At 42.9% G+C, this 21112-nt stretch overlaps 2 protein-coding genes across 6 annotated transcripts in view; both read right to left on the bottom strand.

The window, feature by feature from the left end:
* NELL1 (neural EGFL like 1) overlaps window positions 1-9868 on the bottom strand; it is a 282121-nt gene extending 272253 nt beyond the window's left edge. For 4 of the 5 annotated variants that reach the window (XM_064657177.1, XM_064657179.1, XM_064657178.1 and 1 more), the window contains exons 1-2: window positions 9592-9868; window positions 5529-5657 (exon numbers count right to left, since the gene is read on the bottom strand). In XM_064657177.1, coding sequence (XP_064513247.1) covers window positions 5529-5657; window positions 9592-9640 — 178 coding nt within the window. In that variant the 5' untranslated portion in view covers window positions 9641-9868. The remainder of the gene's footprint in view (window positions 1-5528; window positions 5658-9591) is intronic. The other variant, XM_064657176.1, reaches the window with a different exon arrangement.
* Window positions 9869-14441: 4573 nt separating this feature from the next.
* SLC6A5 (solute carrier family 6 member 5) overlaps window positions 14442-21112 on the bottom strand; it is a 32790-nt gene continuing 26119 nt past the window's right edge. Inside the window, exon 16 of the mRNA XM_064657175.1 lies at window positions 14442-19241. Within this exon, the coding sequence (XP_064513245.1) occupies window positions 19086-19241 (156 nt within the window). The 3' untranslated portion in view covers window positions 14442-19085. The remainder of the gene's footprint in view (window positions 19242-21112) is intronic.

Here is a 21112-nt window from a genome sequence, read left to right as displayed (position 1 = left end):
ACTACCCTTGGACACATAACTGTCCAGGCTGGGGAAAAATTACCATTCCTCTACCTTAAAAAATGTAAACTTGCTGGGACACACAAAAGAACACTCTCAGTTTGAACAGCTCCATTACAGCCATTGTAGAAAATACATCTTACAAGACAGAAAATGATCCACAGGTGTCATGGTAGAGATAGTTATGATCGTGTATATAATGTGATATGGTATTTATTTGTACAGTCATTGTAATATATTCCCTTTCCCCCACTTTGAGTCTGGTGTGTTTTGTCTGGAAAAACCCATCTCACATTAGGTTGAGATGTGGGAGGGGGATGGAGCTAGGGAATTGGATTTGGGGACTATCTCAAACCATGACATAAATGGTAGCAGAGGATGGTTGCGAACCATCGGGGGAAAGAGATAAGAGCCATGATGCTTGTGGTAGCAGAAAGAGTTTTCCAGACAAAACACAGACTGTACCATTGTAGAGTAAGTGTAAGGCTATAGTAATGTAAGTTAAGTATTAAGAGTAGAGTTAAGTTTGTGATAATACTATATTGATGTGTAGTAGAGAGATTTTGATCATATTTTAGTTTATTGAAGATTGCATGTTGATTAGAGTTTTTCAGTTGTTGTGATATGTTGACAATTTCGCAGGAGCGAGGGGTGGAGTGTTGTCGTGGTTTGGACCTTGTTTTCCCCCAGAGGGCTGAGAGAAGTGGTAGACCCCAAGGGGTGGAAACCCCTAGAAGTTTTGAAATTCTGTCCAATGGGCGCTCCTGCAGAAATGTAAACATATCACAACCAGACCGGAAGAGAAGAGTTGTAGTTTTGGGTTGTGGAGGAGTGGTGGCCATGTTGTAGGGCCACGAGGTAGGGGCTCTGTGCCCCTTGGGGCCTCTGGCCCCCTCCCAGCCCTGGCTGGGGGGCTGCAGGGACCTGGAACAGCATAAAGCTGGGCTAGGTGCCTGTAGTTATGCCGGGAGATGTTTTTCTCCATGGGCACAGAGCAGCAGCCGGGACTGACCAGAGAAACGGTGGCAGAGAGCCAAGAGATAAGGACCTGAACTGAAGAAGCAGCAGAAACAACATGCAGCACCGGAGAGAAGGACTCCTGGAAGACAGAGCCAGGAGAAAGAGAGCCAGCAGCTGAGAGACAGAGTTTGGGGTAAGACTGATACCAGATTCCCCAAAACTCCCTTGGAGACCCTCTTGGAGAAGAGGGACATGGACTCCTATTTTTAGAGGAGCCTTGGAGTATGCAGCACTGGAGAGAGAGAGGAGCTGAGAAGCTCAAGAGACGTCCCGGGAGCTGGACCGGGACGGCCAGATGGAATGCAGGGGGAGTTGACCTTGGCTTTTCCCCCCCTTGCACCGCTGCCGCGGTGGCAGCCTGAGAGGCAGTGGCACAGAGGCCCTGCAAGAAGGAGCTGAGTCTCCTGAAGATACCAGACAGTCACGAAGACCCCCCTGTGTCTTCGTGATATGACGTGGTGATACGACCTTGTCTGGGGTTACGAAGCCCACGGAAGACCCCTCGGTTGAGGCGATGGGGCCGGGGGAGTTTGATACCTCCCTCGTTGAGTGCTGGAAGAAAGCCAGCTATCAGCTGCTGCATGTGGAGAAGACAGACAGAACCTGCTGCTGTAGAAGATCCTGCTGTTCAGAGACTGGAAGGGATCTGTCCTTCTTTCCCTCCTGGACTTTTATTTGGAGGGGAGAAGAGATGTGATCCATTGTAAATACATATGTCATGGTAGAGATAGTTATGATCGTGTATATAATGTGATATGGTATTTATTTGTACAGTCATTGTAATATATTCCCTTTCCCCCACTTTGAGTCTGGTGTGTTTTGTCTGGAAAAACCCATCTCACATTAGGTTGAGATGTGGGAGGGGGATGGAGCTAGGGAATTGGATTTGGGGACTATCTCAAACCATGACAACAGGGAACCTTTATGGAAGCTCCAAGCCCCAATACATTGCTGACAAAGGCAGCAGGCAAAACCATCCCTATGAAAAACCACATGCCAAAGAACATACTCACAAACTTTTCTTATGTCCTAAACTAGGGAATCCTCAGCGGTGAAAGCCTGGAAAGAGGTCTTCTAATGTGGCTCCATGTTCAGCAAACATCCTGCCAGGTGAAACAGGTGCTCCCCTGCCAGAGCCTGAAAGGCAATCCTGGAGCAGTGGGATGCAGCAAGGCATGTGTGAGTGACTACTCACACATGCCTTGCTGCATCCCACTGCTCCAGGATTGCCTTTCAGTGTGAGTGACTTTCAGTGTGAGTGACTACTCACACATGGGAAGGACTAACCAAAGCAAAGCTGTGCTGAAAAGACCACATCTTGGAGGCTGGAATAGCTAGTCCAGTAGGATAAAGTAATTTTGAAACTATCCACTAACTTTCAGTCTTTGCTCTGGGAGTGTCACGTTGGTGAAGTTTTTCTTGTGAATCTCTGAGGCAGAAACTATTACTTCTATCTTAGACACAGCAGTTGTCCATACATTGCCCCAAGTTCTATATTGGTTTTACTGCATGGCAAGATAAAAAAAATCAAAATTAAGTATCTCCTGGTTCCAGCCAAGGGACCTGGCACACAGCCAGACTGTAGTTGTAAAGTAAGTCACCTCTGTCAGTAAAAGGGAATTCATTCAGCTGCTGACATTTAACAAATAACAGATATGAACAAGAAGGGAAGCAGACAACAGGGCAGCCTCAGACTTCCATCCCATCTGACAATCTTCTCCTGACCCAAGGGCTGATGAGCTTTACTGAAGAAAGTTATCTTCCCGAGCCACCTTCCAGGAAGTTTTACACTTAGAGGTGATATTCAAGCACAGGGTTATTCCTGTGTGCATTAGCAAAAACAATTTCTGTTGTGGGAATGGTAAAAAAAAGCTTTATGTACCTAACTACAGCATTCAAATTGTTTATTCACTTCATACAGTGAATTTTTGTTTATTGCTTCCCATGAACATTTATCTTTCAGTTCATACAAATTTCATACGTTCTACCTTTTTTACACTAGTCCTGCCTAAGTTCCTAAACTACAGGTGTATTCCTCCAAGGAAAAAAAGAATAGAATATCCATAACATCTTCACCATTAACCTTTCAGCAATGGTCTCAATCCATGCTCTGACAAACATCTCAGACTTCTTCCCTACAGCTTTGACCACCAGCCTGTGAAAACTCACCACGACAGTTCACCAGTGTGGTTGCAATAAGCTGCACGGAATAGCAATTAGAATTATTCATATATTAGGGGCACTGCAGCTCTTGGAGGAATGGTCGTACTTCAGTACTCTTTGTCCATAACACACAAACCTGAAGTCAAGGTATCAGAAGAAAACACAATTGATATCTTTAAATTAATAAATTAATGCTGCATTTCTGGACATTAATTTGGAAATCAGTGAAAATCATGTTACTTGTTGTATCATAAAAGACTGGAAACAAATCCTGAGGTGGTCTCCATGTCCGTATTGGGTTTGTGTGGTCAGGTTTTGGTGGTGGGGGGACTACAAGGGTGGCTTCTCTGAGAATGGGCCAGTCAGCAATGACAGTAACAGGTCTGTAATAACATATTTAAGAATGAAAAAGAAAAAAGTTATTGCACAGATGTAATTGTGGCCAGAGAAGAGAGGAGTGGAAATATGTGAGAAGAACAGCTCTGGCACCACGGTCAGTGGAGAAGGAGGGGCAGGAGGTGCTCCAGGCACCAGAGCTGAGGTTCCCCTGCAGCCCGTGGTGAGGCAGCCGTGCCCTGCAGCCCATGGGGGTCCATGGGGGAGCAGAGATCCTCCTGCAGCCCCTGGAGGAGCCCACACTGGAGCAGGTGGATGCCCAAAAGAGAGTTGTGAACCTCTGAGAAGCTTGTGCTGGAGCAGGTCCTGGCAGGGCCCTGTGGATCCATGGAGAGAGGAGCCCACACTGGAGCAGGTTTCCTGGTAGGATGTGTGGCCCCATGGGGGGTACCCACGTTGGAGCAGCCTGTGCCTGAAGGACTGACCCTGTGGGAAAGTGACCCACATTACAGCAGTTTGAGGAGAACTGTTGCCTGTGGGGTGGACTCACGCTGGAGAGGTTCGTGGAGAACCGTCTCCCATGGGACAGACCCCACGAGGAGCAGGAGAAGGACCCTCCTCTCCCTGAGCAGCAGCACAAACAACCTGTGAAGAACTGACTGTAACCCCCATTCCCTGTTTCCCTGCACCGCTGGGGTGGGGAGGTAAAGCTGGGAAGGAGAGAGGGGTAGGGGGAAGGCATCTTTAAGGTCTGTTTTTACTTCTCATTATCCTGCTTTGATTTTGTTAGTAATAAATTCAATTAATATCCCCAGGTTGACTCTGTTTTGTCCACGACAGTAATCACTGAGTGATTTCTCCCTGCCCGTATCTCAACTCATGAACCTTTTGCTATATTTTCTCTCCCCTGTCCAGTTGCAGAGGGGAGTGATAGAGCAGATTTGGTGGGTGCCTGGCATCCAGCCAAGGTCAACACCCTACATCTGCTCTGACTTCTAAGATGGCCTTGGCCAGACAAAGAATGAACTAAGATTACAGACTCCCTTCCTTTATTATTTACAATAAAGTCAGTTAGCACTGCAAATCCAGAACTAAAGCTAAATGAGATCATAATCATTTGCCTCTAAAACAGCAACAGAGGACAGACATGAAAAAGTGAGACACTAATATGCACAATTCAACACCGAGTAAAGCACAGTAAAGAAAAAACAAATATAGGAAGTCTCCACAATAAAAATGTTCCCAATTGTGTTTTAATTCACATGTTAATCTTAAATGACATAAATGTCTTTCTTGCCTAATAAGCATATTGTAGCAACTCAGTGCTTTCACCCCACAGGACATTGTCTCTTAATCTAGGCCTTACTTAAAATACATTATAAAACTACATCCAGAATTTCACTCAGTAAAAAAATACAAAAAAACCAACATCATTTTAAAACACTTCACAAAATGATCTTAGAATACTGAATGAAGTGGGGGGGAATCACAATTCAAAGTGACTTATCCTGTCCCTGGTACTCAGCTTGGGCAGTTAAACACAGTACTGTTCTATTTTCCCAATTTAGCAGCTTTCACAAAGTCGATGAAAGACTTGCTACGTTACTAATCAGTGTCAACACATTAAATGCTTTCTCATAGTTACAGAGCTTTAGTTGTGTGTGTCTCTGCATTTGTATAATCACAGAGAGAAAGAACACAAGAACACAACAGAGTCCATCCCTTGGAACCACTTTCACATATTTAGTTAGAAATAAATACTGGGGAGTATTGAAAACCTACACAGAAATACTTCCCTAAATATCTCTAACCTCCACTACCTGACAGCACACACAAAACAATGTCATCTGCATTTCAGGAAAGTAACAAGAACTATTCCCAAAAAAGAAAAATTAAAGAAAGCAACAGTTAAGTAAGACCACCATTACAGGGAATCACTTAAGCATCAAAGCTTTTATGATTTCATGCAGATAGAAGTGAGATAAGAGAATTGAGGATGTTTCTCTTACCTTGGAATAAAAATGCTTTGCTGGCATTGTGTAGTCCTGAAACCTGTGTTATCCCAAAGGTTGTATTCACAAGATCCAGTTCTGTGATGATATCAATCTGTAAGTCAGGATCCATTCCAAACCCTACAGCTGTTGGAGGCAGAGAGATCAATTTTTATTTCAAATCAGGTAATGAAAAGAATGGAGAAGAATATCTAGCACAGACATTTCTAGTACCTTCCCACTCACACACACACTGTATACAGTAATTACTTATAAGACAGTACCCCTGCTGCAGGAAAGAGAAGATATTCTGTTCCAGTTCTTTCAATTAAACTATTTCCTTTTCAGAGATTTTCCTACACAGACGTTAAAACATTCTAAAACTGATACGTTAATCCAGTATCTTCATAAGGTTAAAGAGTAATAAATAAGGAAAGCATAACCACCTATGCAAACTGATGAGAGAGATTTGCAGCATTCATCTATTGGCCACACTATTTCCAGGGAGACGCGAGGACTGAGAATTCCTCTCACATTTTATGCTGTGACCAACCAATCAGGCCCACAGCTCATAGTGTACATGCAATCCATCTTCCCAACTGGACAAAAGGACCCTGGAGGAGATAGGGTAGTAGGGCAAAGAACACCATACTGTAATCTAAGAGCCTGGGGTGACTTACAAAATTGTTTGATACTGCTTTAGAAGGGCACCTCTGTATTTCAGCACAGTTGGCACCTACAAAGTGCGCCGAAGCCACCTACAGACATTCATTCATCTAAACCAGCAGTAGCATCTCTGGGCTCCAGAAGCACCTACAGAAGAAGTACAAATCTAAACCTAAAATTTAGGAAAGGTTTATGCTCAGGAAATAAACGAGCACTCCTCGATCCAGTAGAGACCTGATGGGATTGACAGAAAAGACAGACTCAAGCAGTTTGAAACTTCTATGTTGAAAAGCTAAGGGCAACTTGATAGTTACAGCACACCAAGTTCATTAAACATATGTCCTTTTTCTAGGGATGGGGAGAGGCCAGCCTGACCTCTGTGTCTCTCTCAACACAGCAATAAGAGACCTGTGCCTGATTTGACCTGGTCAAATATCTTGTGTGGGATCCAAACACTTTCCTAATGAAATTTTTCACTAACGTCATTAGTAATGGAAACAGGCTTCAAGAATGAAATCCTGACACAGCTGAAGTCAATGGTAAAAGTCCCACTGACTTCCATGGAGCAAGGACATTACCTGTAAAGCACGTCCAGATTGATTTCCACTGAGTGGACTTACATTCAGCTTTAAATTGATTGATTTGTTATTCCAGGACTGCACTTCTGGATCAGTTAAGCAGCAAATACTCTAGTTTGATTCTTTGAAAGGTTCTGAGAAATTACCGAGGTGTACAGAACGAACACGTTACACATACTACTCATAAATCATCTGTACTACAGCACTTCCTCCTTTCCTCAAGGATTAAAATTTGTTGGAAAAACGTGTTGTGCTAATGCAGAGGATTCTACTCCACAAGGGACAGAGTAGTAAAAAATACTGAACACTTTAGGTCTCTAGCAACCTTACTCTACAAGGAAAATTAATATCTAGAGGTGTCTGATGGAACTGAAGCTCCAAGAGTGCAGACACATCCATACATACACAGTACATACACAGTGCTTTCATAAGGATATGGGGATAAACACATTTTGTAAAAAATTAGAATTACAGAACCCAGATAAACTTCTCCAAAGGTAAAAACTTCCCAGATAACCAGCAACATCATCAAGTTTATAGTACTATCTTTGACTTACACCCCAGACACTTGGCAGTGAACAACCACAACTGACACTGAACACGCTGACAGACCAAGAACAACTTCCCCTTCTGGAATAAACACCAGCATCAAAACCAGAAAGGCATTATTATTTCTTCTAAGGTTTTCACGAGAAAAGCAGCACAATGTAAATTGTGTGAACCTACCTATCAGGAAAGACAGTGTTTGCTGTCTCTGTGAGGAAGAGAGTACGCTGTTCCTCATTTGAAAGGGCTACATCTATTCAAATCAGCAATAACCTACTTAAATGAAGTGAGGTCGAATAGGTACTGAAACTTGCTCAACAGAAAGGACAACGTATGTCCAGTAAGACAAATCTTAACCCCATTAAAGTAAGTGAAAGCTCTGTCACAGTCATCAACAGGATGAGGACAGAAACCACATCAAGCAAGTATAGGCACTCCCATAAATCACAGCAGCTCCACTGCTCTATTAAAACAGTTTATTCCAGCCTGAATATCCAAGGCTCAACAAGTATACATCACTGTAGCTGCACAGGCTTCGATTTATGCCAATGAAGGATCTTATGTGACAGCTTCAGGGTGCCCCCTTCCAGCTTTTAAAATACTTTCAAAAGCAGAGTGTTTCCAATGTCACAGTAACTATTTAGCAAGATCCTACACTGCTTTAAATACCTAGTCATTTTCCTAGTCATTTGAAGAGCTGGCTCTTCAAACTGCAGCAGGCACTCAAAAGCGTAGTTAATAATTAATAAACAACAAATCAGCAGCTTCAGTATGACAACCAAGTCTCCTTTTCCCCTGTGGTCTCCACCAGTCTATCAGAAAGAAACCACAGGCATATCAACTGCACTTGCATCTGGTATTTTATGCTGTCTCTCCTCAGTGGAACAAGCAGCTGCAAATACTGTTTCTTTCTGAAGTAAAAATTAAGCATCAAGTCGTCTGCTCTCACTGGAGAACTGTGCAATGCCTGGGCCCAATTCCGGCTGATGTTGCTTTCAATTCCTATTTAAAGTAATTGGGCCATTCCCCTTAAATCAGTGGCTTACACAAGCAACACCCCAAATGATTCAGTCAGGTGGGCGGGAGTAAAAATCATCTCAGGACTTGGTGGATTCGGCCCAATGTGAACTGAAGGCTCTACAATAGATTAGAGGATTAAGCCATATAATTATGAATGATGTCACTAGGAAATCCCTAAAAGAAATTAATTCTGCCTTACAGCTCCAACAGCTTGTATTCTCTGCTTGTGCCTTTATCACCTACACCCAAGCACCAGCAATCACGCCACGCTCCATCTAGCTAATGTGCAGCCATGCAACATATGCAGCACATTTATAATCTCCTCGACGTGTGTAACGTGCCATTTGGGGATGGAAAAACTTTTACTTAAAGCACATTCAACACAATCAAGCCATTTCCACGTACCCATGTGCAATCATTCAAATGGTAAAGAGGAGGCTAGAGAAGAGGCATTTTGCTCTTTCCTCTCACAACTTCAGTGGCAATTGTTGCATACAAAGAACTTTCAGAGTAGTAGAGTTTTGGGTCCTACTGACCATTTAAAATCTCCGTCTGCACTATCAGGGGTAACACCACTACAAAAGGGACGGGTGGTATTTTCTTTCAACTATTTCTGTGTCGCATCTCTCTGCAGATTTTAACGAGGTAATAATTACTATATGAATTTAATTATAAAACGTGAATTGCTTTGCACTTCTGATAATTGTGCCGGGTAATTTCCTTGGGAATAGAGCTACAAGCACCAGGGAGAAATGTCCCCTTCATCAGCTCCAAACGAGGAGGAGCGGTACCCGGGGAAAGAGAACAAAGCCTCCGTAAGAAACAAGAAGCGGTACTTGGGTCGTGCAACACTGTAGAGAAAACGGGGCGGGCACGGCACCGGCTGGAATAACGCACCTGCAGCCGCATCCCGCCCGTACCGCATCCGTCCCGCCCGGCACCGCGGGCAGAGCCACCCGGACAGACCCCCGCGGCCGCCCCTCGCCCGGACCGCCGCTCTGCCCGCCGCCCGTCTCCGCGGGGCGCAGCCCGCACGCCGCTCTCGCAAAACTTTCCCGCGGCCGCCCCGCCGGGGGTCAGCGCCCGGCGGATCCCCTGCGGGATGCGCGGCCGCAGCCGGGGCGGCTCCCGGTCCCCGCCGCCTCCCCTCAAAGTTTCCTCCCGCTACCAGCGCGCTCCGGGCGGCGGCCCCGGCCCTCGCCCTCACCCCCGGGACGGACTCCAGCGCCGCAAGGGACCCCCGGCCCCGCAGCCCCGGCGCGGCCCCTCACCTGCCCCGGCGGCGGCCGCACACGCCCAGAGGAGCAGGAGGGGACCCATGGGCGCGGCGCGGGCGGCGGCGTCCGCCTCGCTCGCTCGCTCCCTCCCTGCCGGCGGCGGCTGCGGGGCCGCACCGAGCGCCGCGGAGCCGAGCCCAGCGCAGCCGAGCGCAGCCTCCGAGGCGCGGAGCGGCTCCGGCGGCAGGAGCAGGAGGGAAGGCGGCGGCGGCGGCTCCGCCCGCTGCCCAGGCGCGGCCCCGACGCCCCCGCAGCGGGGGCTCCCCGCCCGCCCCCCGCCGTGACGCGCGGCCCCCCCCGGGCCTCTTCAGCGCCGCCGCCCGGCCACGGCCGCGCTGCGAGCCCCGCACGCCCCTCGGCCCCCCGCGCCCCGCACGGCTCGGCCAGGAGCGGAGCACACCCTTCCCTGCTCCCCCGAGGGGTGAATCTCCCCGAATGAACCACCCCGGGTGGGTGCGAGATGCGGCTGCGGGAGCGCCCCCGCCCCCGCGTCCTTCTCGGCGTGAGAATCAACCCTCATTAACTATTTAGTCTTAGTAATAATTCATGCGCTGTATGAATAAACAAAAAGAAGTTCTGGGATATAATACAGAAACCTGCACCCTTCCTCGGCTTCTTGCGTGTCCTTGCTCAACTCAAGTACTTAACTGCTTTTTCATGTCTCTAAAGTGTAAAGGGGAAGCAAAGTATTTAATGGTACTTGTGAGCCATATAAGATTCTGCTCTGATGGCTGTTTTAAAACCTGTTTTCAAAATATTTCTTCCCTCCAGCCCTTTAATTTGACTCGATCCTTGGCAAGAAACTGATCACCGCATGCCTCGCTTCTCTGTAATGTCTCTTCCCTGTAGAACACCTGATTTCAATTTGAAGGAGAGATTATTGGCCCCGATGACATTCCCCCCCCCCCCCCCCCCCCCCCCCCACTGAACAGGAACAGAATGAGATTTCCAGCTAATCTAGCTTTGCCACAGTTCAAAACAAGTCATTTCAGCTGTGAAGCCCAAGGATCATCCTCTCTACTGCTTCCCCTCACCATGGTTTGGTTCTGCACCACACCAGTTCCAGCCATCTTAAATGTAAAATAATAAACTGTGCATTTGGATAAAGTTAGGATGACACCATACAAATCATGCCCATCTTAAGTGGATAGTTGCATTCACACACCTTTACATTGGCAAGAGCAGAGTCTGACTTGGCTGCCTAATTACTTAATTAGTAGGATCTCAGGAAACAGCTGTTCCTGGCTGCAAGCAAGGTGATGCACTCCAGGAAATCTCCGGGGTGGTCATTCCAAAAGCACCTCAGTAATTTATCTCCAGTGTATCAAAACAACTTTTTTTTTTTTCAAATATAACTTTTTAGCTTCTTACCTTTGATGAGGATGCCCTGTTGTTAGCCCCACTCTTAGCCATGGGGTGTGGGGAGAAGTACACACAAGGTGTACAAGTATATGTGTGTATACATGGATATGCTACATAACCATAGCAACAAGAAAAAGAGGCAATGGTACATCAGCACGTGAAGACACACCCCTCTGATTCCACCCTGATCACATCAGTGTTCTGCATAGCAGGAGAGATTTCTTATTTAAGAGATTGCTTTTTGTGAAACAGGTCTGTATATCCAATTCCTGTTAGCTTAGATCTGTTTGTGCTTATTTAGTAGTAAAACCAGTGTCTATCTACACACCAAATTGAATGTAATTCAAGCCAAGTTTTCTATTTTCCATTTGGTACAGAGTCTAAAATAGATATATAATTTAAACTGGTCATGGCTAGATTCTCAAATAGACCTGATTAATCTAAATCTGTATTAAATGCTATTTAAAAATAAAACCTACTGTGTGTACATACAAAAATTTGCACCATGTTAACAGATTTAAAGCACAGCTTCAAACACATCTTGAACAATCCCATGGATAAAGAATGTCCTAACCATTTGTTCTTCTGTTCACTAGAAGCATTCAAAAGCCCACAGGTACTACAGAAAATAACACAAGGAGTTTGGTAGAAAGTGCTCTGGAAACAGCCGGTCCCACAGATGTGGCTCTTCCTGTAGTCCAGCTCAGTGCCCAAAGGCTCAGACATTCAGAGAGCGTTAGTAATCTTACAAGCATTTTCAACTGACCAGGGCAAATGGATGAAAAACAAAAAATCCCATTCTTGCAGCCAATACTACTCTTGCACCTCCTCTGTTGGCAACAAATCATCTTCCTTTATCACCAGAAAATCTGACCTCCTGATATGATCTTATTCGAAGTATAAATAGCTGAAAAGCCAGACATTCAGATATTAATTAGAACTGTGTTCCTGAATATTCATAGCAATTACATTAAAAAAATTGTCTGATGGCACTTTTGCAAGAGTGAAATGTTTGTCCTGGCAAGTGAGCTGGATTTCAGCTCAGATAACACTCCTGTGAAATATTGTTCTTGTGCTCTCAGTTGGTCATTGAATGCTTCTTGATTTTGACCTAAATTATTGTGAAGTTGCTAACTGCGTGGTGTTAAACTGTTAGCCCTGCCAGCCACAAAGCTTGTGACACTTTGGAGTTTGATGAAGCATTTTTAATTAGGCCTAGTGTCTTTCTGAGCATTTGTAAGGCTGTTTGCGTGCCACAGCTAAAAGGAAATTTTACTCCAAGCGTATCTGAATATGTGTGGGCTCAGTTTCCAGCTGAACTGCAAACGCTGGGAAACGACAGTGCTTCCACCTGGGAGAAAAAAAAAAAAAAAGAAAAACAAACCCCCATCACCTCGTAGCTCATGGAGTAAAAAGTCTCCATTCACAAAGAAGGTTCGCGTCCCTGGAAAGCCTGGCTCCAACAGGGATACTTAAAATCCATACGAGTCAGGTTTGCTTTGCTGCCAGTAGGGGGCAGGAATTAACAGCAGCACTAACACCTGAATATTATGAAAAAGAGTAAGTGTAAATGGGGGGTTACTATACCCCATATCTGTCTTGCACACTGATAAATAAATGTAAAAGGCTATATAATCAGTTCAACAGGCTGAAAGTACCCATGTTGGAATTTATAATTACATAAATAACTAATAAATGCACCAGAATGAAGCCTTACAAAAAGAAATCATTTGTCTACTTCTGTACCCAGTCATGGAGCAACACCTAAGCTTTTTTTTTTTTTTTTTTAATTCCCAAACACATGGTCAGCAAATGTTTGAAGACTGAAAAGTCTAAGATAAACTTTACAACTGAATAATCTGTTTGGTATAAGATGTGCCCTTCAACCCATACCCTGACCATAGGAATTTCAGCACCAAAAGAGTAAAATTATTTCAAACTAAGCACATCTGTGGGCACTGCAATAGAAGACGTACCTTTCTTCCAGGCGTTAAGCAACATACATTGGTTTAAAATGTGGCCATGGTGAATCCATACAATCAAGTTAAAAGGGCATGGATTTTTACCCATTCCCACGAGTTTAAAAATTTGATGCTATAGTGCTTAATGGTGACAGCAAACAACTGTCTTTTACTCCTAAAAATCGATCTGTTGTATCATTGACTTACAGGGGTTGACTTTGGGTATTTGACAAATTCCATGTGCCTCAGTTTTTCTTCCTGAAAAGGGGATTAATTACACTTACCTGTCTCTCAGGACTCTCATGATGCTTGCTGGCAACTTCAGACTTCTCTAAGATGCAGTACATCTGTATGTATAATATGAAAAGAATGACTGGAGTCACTGGGTCCTGCCGCTCCCTTTGCCCACACATACACATCTCAGAGAAATGCAAGTTTAAAGGCAGAACAAAGTACGTTTTTGGAGGAGAACTGATTACCAGAACTGGTGAAACAATCCTGTCATCAGGATCAGCCCTTGCCTGAAATCATTGCCTTGTGCTACCATGTTTGATGCCACATTGTGACATTGTGCTTCAGATGCTGTATTTGGGAGTAGTTTCTCTACAGGTTGTGTCTGGCAACAGTGAAACAGATTGCATCAGTACAATTCCCATAGCAGGCTGCTGGGGAAGGAAGCACCTGCTTACCAAACCAGTGTTGTGGCACATTGCCCTCACCACATCGCAGGAATTCCACTGGAACCGTGTCCTTACATGTTCTTTCTTCACTTGCTCCTCCCTTAAGCCTCCCATTTGCATCTACAGCAGATATGAACCTCTATTGTTTTTAACAGTTTTACAACCTTTGAGATGATTGAATTCGTAGGATAAGAAAGATTTAAACAAATCCAGTCGGTCCTCTGCTAAGCAATCCATCATTCCACAAGCCACAGAGCACTCAATAGTTAAGAATCCAGCCATTTAAATGATACTTGTTTCTGCAGCTGTGCAACATCCCCATTTCCCACGAGGGCTGTTTCCAGTTGCCGCTCCATGTTTCTAACAATCAAATGGATCAATTCTGCGGATACCTTAAGGCTATGTGTTAAGTAAGAATGATGTTTGTGGCGTGTGTTGGGTGGGGAAGGAGGTGGTGGAAAAAGAAGCATTTCATTCACCAGAAAAGTTGATGTATTTTCTGTTTTAAACACTGGACATTTATTTAGAGTCTTTAGAGCCCATACATTATTGAATAATTTTAATTTATCACATCCAAATATATTAGGCAAATATATAATACAATAAATTGCATTTGTACACATAAATACAAAATTTGAGGTAGGGCCTCAAGAATAATGATTTCTGAAATTAATAACATACAGCATTATAATATGCACTACATGAGATATATATGATGCATCCTTTGTAACATAATATATCTTTTCCACATACAGCTCATGAAAAAATTATAATGATCTGGTTAGGGTACAAATCTTTATCCATAGGCAGCAGTACCCCATAGAATGCCTGTAAATATATATATATATATATATTTATATATGACATTACGCAAGTAATTAAGATTTAACCCATCAGCGATGGGTCCGTAATAAAGTGCCATAGGACACAGGGCGCAAATTCTCAGCTGGTGTAAATTGTCACAGCTCCAGACAAAGCTGTGACAATTTATACCAGCCAAGCATCTACCTTACAAGCTAATACTACATAATATAAAGGACAGATAAGAACGTGTTTTAGTCAATCAATAATTTTCCTAACAATGGAAGATTGCTATAAGGCAAATGGTTACCTGAAGATGTATCTAGATGCTATCGGCAAACAGAAACATTGCAAGCATTAAGGTCCAGCCTGGTTCTCACATTATGTTAAACCCATCAGGAAAACCTTCTCTCTTTGGCAATAGAGTGCCTGAGGGTGACAAAGGCAGAAACCCCAATATCCCTCCCCTCCCCCCTCGAGTCATCAACCTGAGTCACTCAGGAATATCAAGCTCTGACCATTTTACAAATACCTTAAGTGCATACCATTCAACTCCAAACCAAGAAAAAAGTGACTCTTACAACAGTTTTATAGCAGAACAGAGAAGCTTTCTGGGATGCCAGCTGTCAAAAGCTCTGCTGCCTACAACCCACAATCCCTACAAGTCCATCCTTGATTGCAAGAAGAAGTGGAGCTGCAGAATAAGAAACCAATAGGAAAACCAATGACTGCCATACATAAGCAATTGCTTTAACACAGGCAACAAGAAATCATATTATCCATACAACTGTACATAACAAACAGACCAAAGGTATTTAAAATCAAGCAGGTGTTGGAATTTGATGGTAAGAGACAGTCACACAGCGTATCAGAAACAATGATCTTCAGTGTGGAGGCACGTCTAATGCGGTCAGTGGAGCAGAACCTAACCAAAAGACTACTTTGACTCAATTGAAACATTATATAAAGACAATCCAAGTCTTTCTCAATTAAAGGTCATTTTGTTAAACCCTTCTTTTGGAAACAAAGTGCTGCCTTGTCTAGCTGAAACACAGGTTTTGAAAATTGCATATTAAAAACACTAGGAAGACCCCAAAGAATTTGAAGATGGCAAGCATTTGCATTAGGTATAATCTTTAATGCATACAATAATGCATCTCAGCTCATCCAGAAACTCAATTTCAAAGAAAAAAATATGCATTATAATTTCACCAAATTTAAACATTTTTTACTCACAAGATAGATAGATCTGCAAGTACATACATCACATTTTTACTAATATGGCTTTTTCCCCTCCTTTTTTTTTTAAAGATCTTTACTGGTATGTTATTAGTTACTAAATTTATTTTTAGAAAATTATCAAAGTACATGCAAACTTTTCCTAGAATATGGTAAATGAAGTGCATTCCCAAACTTCAAGATTACTTCCATTTAAAGAAGACACTGCTGGTTAATTTAATCTCAACTCTCAGATTTGGCCAGTAAACTACTTTTTAAAAAAGTCTGATGTGACAAAAAAAAACCCCTGCTTTTAACAGACAGTGAAAACTTCACATCTTCTGTGATTTTTGTACGCATTTCTCCCCCTTCTCCGAAGGTTTTTGCAAGCCTAGTAATGGGGTCAAAGCTGAAGATAAAGATCAGCTGGAAAAAAAAATCACTATCATCTGTTTACTGAGTTTCAAAGTCAAGCCTAATCCTGCGCTAATGACTTACCAGGCACAGGAACAACATCTAAATTAAAAAGCAAGCAGATTAATTACATAAATCATGGAAAGCAATTCAATTGCAATTTCATACGCATTCTGGTTTGGTAATCCAAGCCAAAAGATATCATACCCCAGCAGTACTCCTTTAAATGATAACTCTTTCGTAATTCATGTAGACAGTAACTGACATCCTTACACTGAGGTAATTTTATTGCAATTAGTTAATCCCAGTTTGTCTTGAGACAAGCTAATAAGTGAAAGGATTCAGTACTCTTAAACTGTTTGAGTGTGTTTTCTTCTTTCAAAAGAGGACCAAATCTGTGAATACTTGTTGTTTTTCAATCACAGTAGTGAAGATAAACTGGCTTGGACTCCAAAAATCAAAACAAGATGCTAAGGAATATTGGCCAAGAGAGGCCTAAAGCGATTTGTCCTGACAAAAAAAGCCTAATTTCTACTAGAGGTACTGACTTCAAAACACAGAATCCTTAGCTTCCTTTCTGCACCCAGGGAAGGTCTCTCAGCCTCACCTAGACGTGGGGACCAAATTTTCAGCTCATCTTTCTGGACCTTCATGAGATCAGACAGAGCATGGCTTCTGAAACCTGCCTCTGTCAGGAAAATAAAAGCCAGAAGCAAGAATAACAAGTCATTTATTAAAACAGCAGGTGAAGCTGAAACAAGGTGGCACAGCTTTAAGGCAGAGAAGCGCAAAGGAGGGTCCTGTCCTGCTGCTGTGTGAGACAGGGACCTGCAAGAGCCCGTGGAGTGGAGATTCGGGGGGTCAGCGTAAAATGTTGCGGAATTTGCCCTCCCTTCCCTAGGTGACAACCCCTGACAGCGCTTCAGTTGTTCTGCATGAGGATTAAAGGTCTCCAGCAGTGCCTAGAACTGGCAACACTAATTGCCCCGTGAAAGAGGAAGTTCAGCAAAATGATTAATATATTTAATATACATATATATATACACACACACAGAGAGAAAAGAAGTTAACAATTTGTGAAAGTGTTACTTTAAGGTTTAGTTTTTTGTTTTCTTCAACTGGATGAAACAACACACCTACTGATCTACGGACACACATGAATGGAGGATTTACCTGAGACCCTGCAATATGAAGACAGACCAACAAAAGAACAGGATAGAAACAGTCCCCTGAAAGGAAAGAACATTTACAGGCTACTACAGTAGCGTCTGGGGAGGGAAAAAATCTGGATAAACTACTCTAAGCTCATCATCTCTACACTGATTGATAAGATATTTATAGGGACATAAAACATCACTAGTACACACTACATGAACACTGATCACTGTTAAAAAATATCATATATGTATGTATAGGATATAACAAGATAATAAAGATTACCGTTTTGCCAATTATTGAAGATATATTTTTCTCCCTCATTCTAGTGCATTTACAATAAGTTGGGCTAATTTTCTATTTAGGTAAATAAATGTACTCTTAAAAAGCTCTATTTTTCACTCTGCCCAATAGGTAACAAAACTATTTTAATCTAGTATTCATTTCACTGCTTATATCTGATTTCTAAAATATAATGCTTTAGAATGTCCTACTGCTATGCAATGTTATAATGGCCATCTACTAGATTGTCCTCTCACCTCAATCCTTGCATTTTGCATATCTAAGGTTGCAACCGTGTGGATGACTGCAGTGGTTAATTACTGTGGATTTTGGTTTTTTTGTTTAATGAAAATGTTTTAATGTAAAGAAAACCCCTATTCACATTTCAGAGAGAATACTGCTTCGACGAATTTATGTGCTATATATATAATATATAGACCAGTGGGGTCCTGCTATTTCCCCCTTGGCTGAAAGAGAAGAATACATCATCTGAAGGTTATAGGTTATATAAAGATGTTTATAGGCAAATGAACAGGGAGTCACAAAGTTGAACAGCACATCTAACCTCTAATAACTGTTTTCAGGTGGTAACTAGACTACACTTACCACTGTAAGAATACAAAGATAGGCACAAATTATATGATGGCTTCTTGAGGAGATACTGTAAACAAAAGCAGAGAAACAAGGAAAATTATGTTCAGAGTATTGAAGTGAGTAAAAACACAGTTGCACTTCTTGTGGAACAAGTTTTCAGACACACTGTAAAACTCAGGCATTTCTAATTGAAGTGACAGATATCAAATTATTGAAAGAAACATATGACAGCACTTTAAACAGTGATGCCGATACAACTCATTCTGGCACTATTTCCAAACCATTTCTAGACTCAAATGCACTTTAGTCCCAGTCTCAATTGACTAGTTTTTTTAAATTTTGTTCTTATTTTTCTACCTGAAAAGATTAAATGGATTATCATGTTCTGTTCTGACCCCACATATTACTTCCTGGTGTGCTGTTCACACAGTCTCCATTTGTTTACGTAACATAACAATCCCTCAAAGATGGTATAAATTATAAAAGAAGTGAGCAGACATGATGGGACAAGGTCTGCTGTCAGCGTAGAAAAAGCAACCCCACTTTTCACAGGAGCTGTATGCTGGATTTACACCAGGACTACAAGAGATCCCCTTCTTTGCTCACTTCCAGCCCATCTGAGGGCTGAACCTTCCTTTGAATACACTGGTAGCAAAATCCTAGTCCCATCATAGCCACCTGTTACGAGGATGCTTGTGGGAAATAGGTCAAATCCTGCACATTTTTTCCTTTAAAGATTTTTCAATTCAGTTTTTTTTATTCGTACATCACTGGTATGTCACCTGTCACACGCTGTGGTTTTGCTGTTTCACTGGGTACAGAACATCTCACGAGCATCACCTACACCTGGAAGTGGTCTAGCTAGGTCTTCCCTATGGCATGCAACAGTAAATCCTACTTTCCTAGACAACCACTTCCAGGCACTGTGGAAAAGAAGAAACGGTGGGGGAACAAAATGGAAAAAAAGAAAAACGTATCAGAAAAGGCTGACAATGTTACTGTCACCCATTACTAATAATTATTAGCATTGTGTCCCCAGTTCCATATCCTTCACTGGCAGTTTAAGTCCCAGGGAGGAGGTTCCCAGTGGATCAATCATGTTCATGTAGCGTTCACCGCGGTGCTTGGCCAAGAATGGACCCCAGTCAGGCTGTGGGGAGCACACCAGCTTGAGTCGCTGCCACATGGGGGAGAGAAAAGAGAGTCTCATTTAATGCTATAGAGCAGAATTACAATGCAGAAGAAACAAGGATAAGCTCATTTAAGATTATTGATGATGGCCCTGCAATGCTCAGCGTTTGTTTTGCACAAAGTTTTCAAGATTAATAGAAGATAAGGTGCCCAGATTTTAATTATGCATTCTCCCCCACACCATATGAGGGGAGCTCAGAACCACTGCTGCAGATTGCAAAGCTCTCTTACTGAAGGACATGTGCACAATTACTTAGCCCAGTGGTCTAAGCACTGGGTAACTGCATTAAAATAATTGGATTTCTGTTTAGCATATTTCCCAAAAGTATACAGATGACCAAAAAGTAGGACATCACTATGAATGAACAAAGATTTTAATTTTGAGATGTTTCATTTCTATCTGCAGGAAAAAGAAAGAGGAGAATGCTAACCTGGCAAACAACAAAAATTTTCTAATCTTTCCGCTGATTTCCTTATTGAATATATAATTTGATCGGTGCATTCAGAGATAAAAAGGAAAGAAAACATATTTCTGATGACTTAAGAGGGAACAATTATATGTTTATTACCTAATAAAGTGGATCAGACCTCTCTATCAGTTATTTTAATCTCTGCTTAATTACCAGTTTGCAACTCTTACCTCCCAAATCAACCATAATAATTTTATGCAACAGACCCAGTATTGAGGAAATATCAGGGTACAGCTGAAATAGCTTCAGCAAAAGCCCCTTCAAAACAGATCCAACTCTTGGGTGTTCCTTTGGGTGCACAACTGGAGGGATAGTAAGAAAAGCACCCTAGTTTTGTGGCAATATATATGCCAGTGTGACACATTAGAAGTTTTGAAGGAGAACAATTTTCTCAGTGAGAGGAGCTCATGAGACAATGAACAAGTAAATCTAATTCCACATTAGCTCATTCCCAAAAGGAGTAGTTGTCTCCTGACCTGTGCACTCCAATGTGCTCTACACAAGGGCTGAATGGCCCTTTAGAGAAGTGACCTGCTACAAACCGTGTGCCTGGATGCCTTCCCTGGGGTGTCCCACCACTATGAAAATTCCTCTCCCATGAAATTCTTTTGCTCTATGGGAAGCAGAGTCTTGGTCTTGTCCCTTAGGCATGTGTAGTGTGGCATATTGAGAGACCAAAAAGATGATGCTCTTTTAGTACACTTTCTCTCCTTTTCATTTTTGAAGCATAAAACAGCCCCGATGGGTTTTGCAGGAAAGCTGAACTGCAAAAGCGGCTACGGAAAGGGGAGAGAGCGTCTGTTCCTTCTCCCAGGGAGAGAACAGCACAAGCAGCATGCAGTGACAAGAAGACAGAGCTGAGAAAGCCTCAAAGACCTCAAATAAGAGCATTGAGCTTCCTCAGAAGACATGGTGAGGACAATAATGGGATGAAACGCCAATATGAGAAAGGCATTGCTGTACCACACCCTGCAAGGAACCGAGGAGCCTACAGGAAAGGGACAGGGTATGATGGGGGTGGCAGGCAGAGACAAGGCACAGAGATGGAGAGCAGAAGGTGATCACCACATTTCTGGAGCAGTGGGGGGAAGTGTCAGGAATCTGATTTGCAAAATAAACAGGTTAAGCAGGGTAAAAATAAAGTGCCAGCTGGAATTATTCTAAGCCCAGGTGCCAGGAGGGATCAGCTTATTCAAGAAAAATAAAGAGATGAAGAAGGGTAAAGCAAAGATTGCCAGCTAGGTTTTATAATGAGTAGTTTGAGATGTAGAGCAGGAGGTCTCTTCATATATTTTATTCCTGCGAGTGGCGCAACCTCCTGAAGCACATCCTGGATGACTCCAGAACCCAACCCTCCCACACTTTGCAAACAGGCAGCTCCTGATTG

The sequence above is a fragment of the Pseudopipra pipra genome, chromosome 6 (genome assembly GCF_036250125.1).
Source record: "Pseudopipra pipra isolate bDixPip1 chromosome 6, bDixPip1.hap1, whole genome shotgun sequence".
NCBI lineage: Eukaryota > Metazoa > Chordata > Aves > Passeriformes > Pipridae > Pseudopipra > Pseudopipra pipra.
Note: the sequence above shows the minus strand (reverse complement) of the source record. Positions and strands in the feature narration are given on the sequence as shown.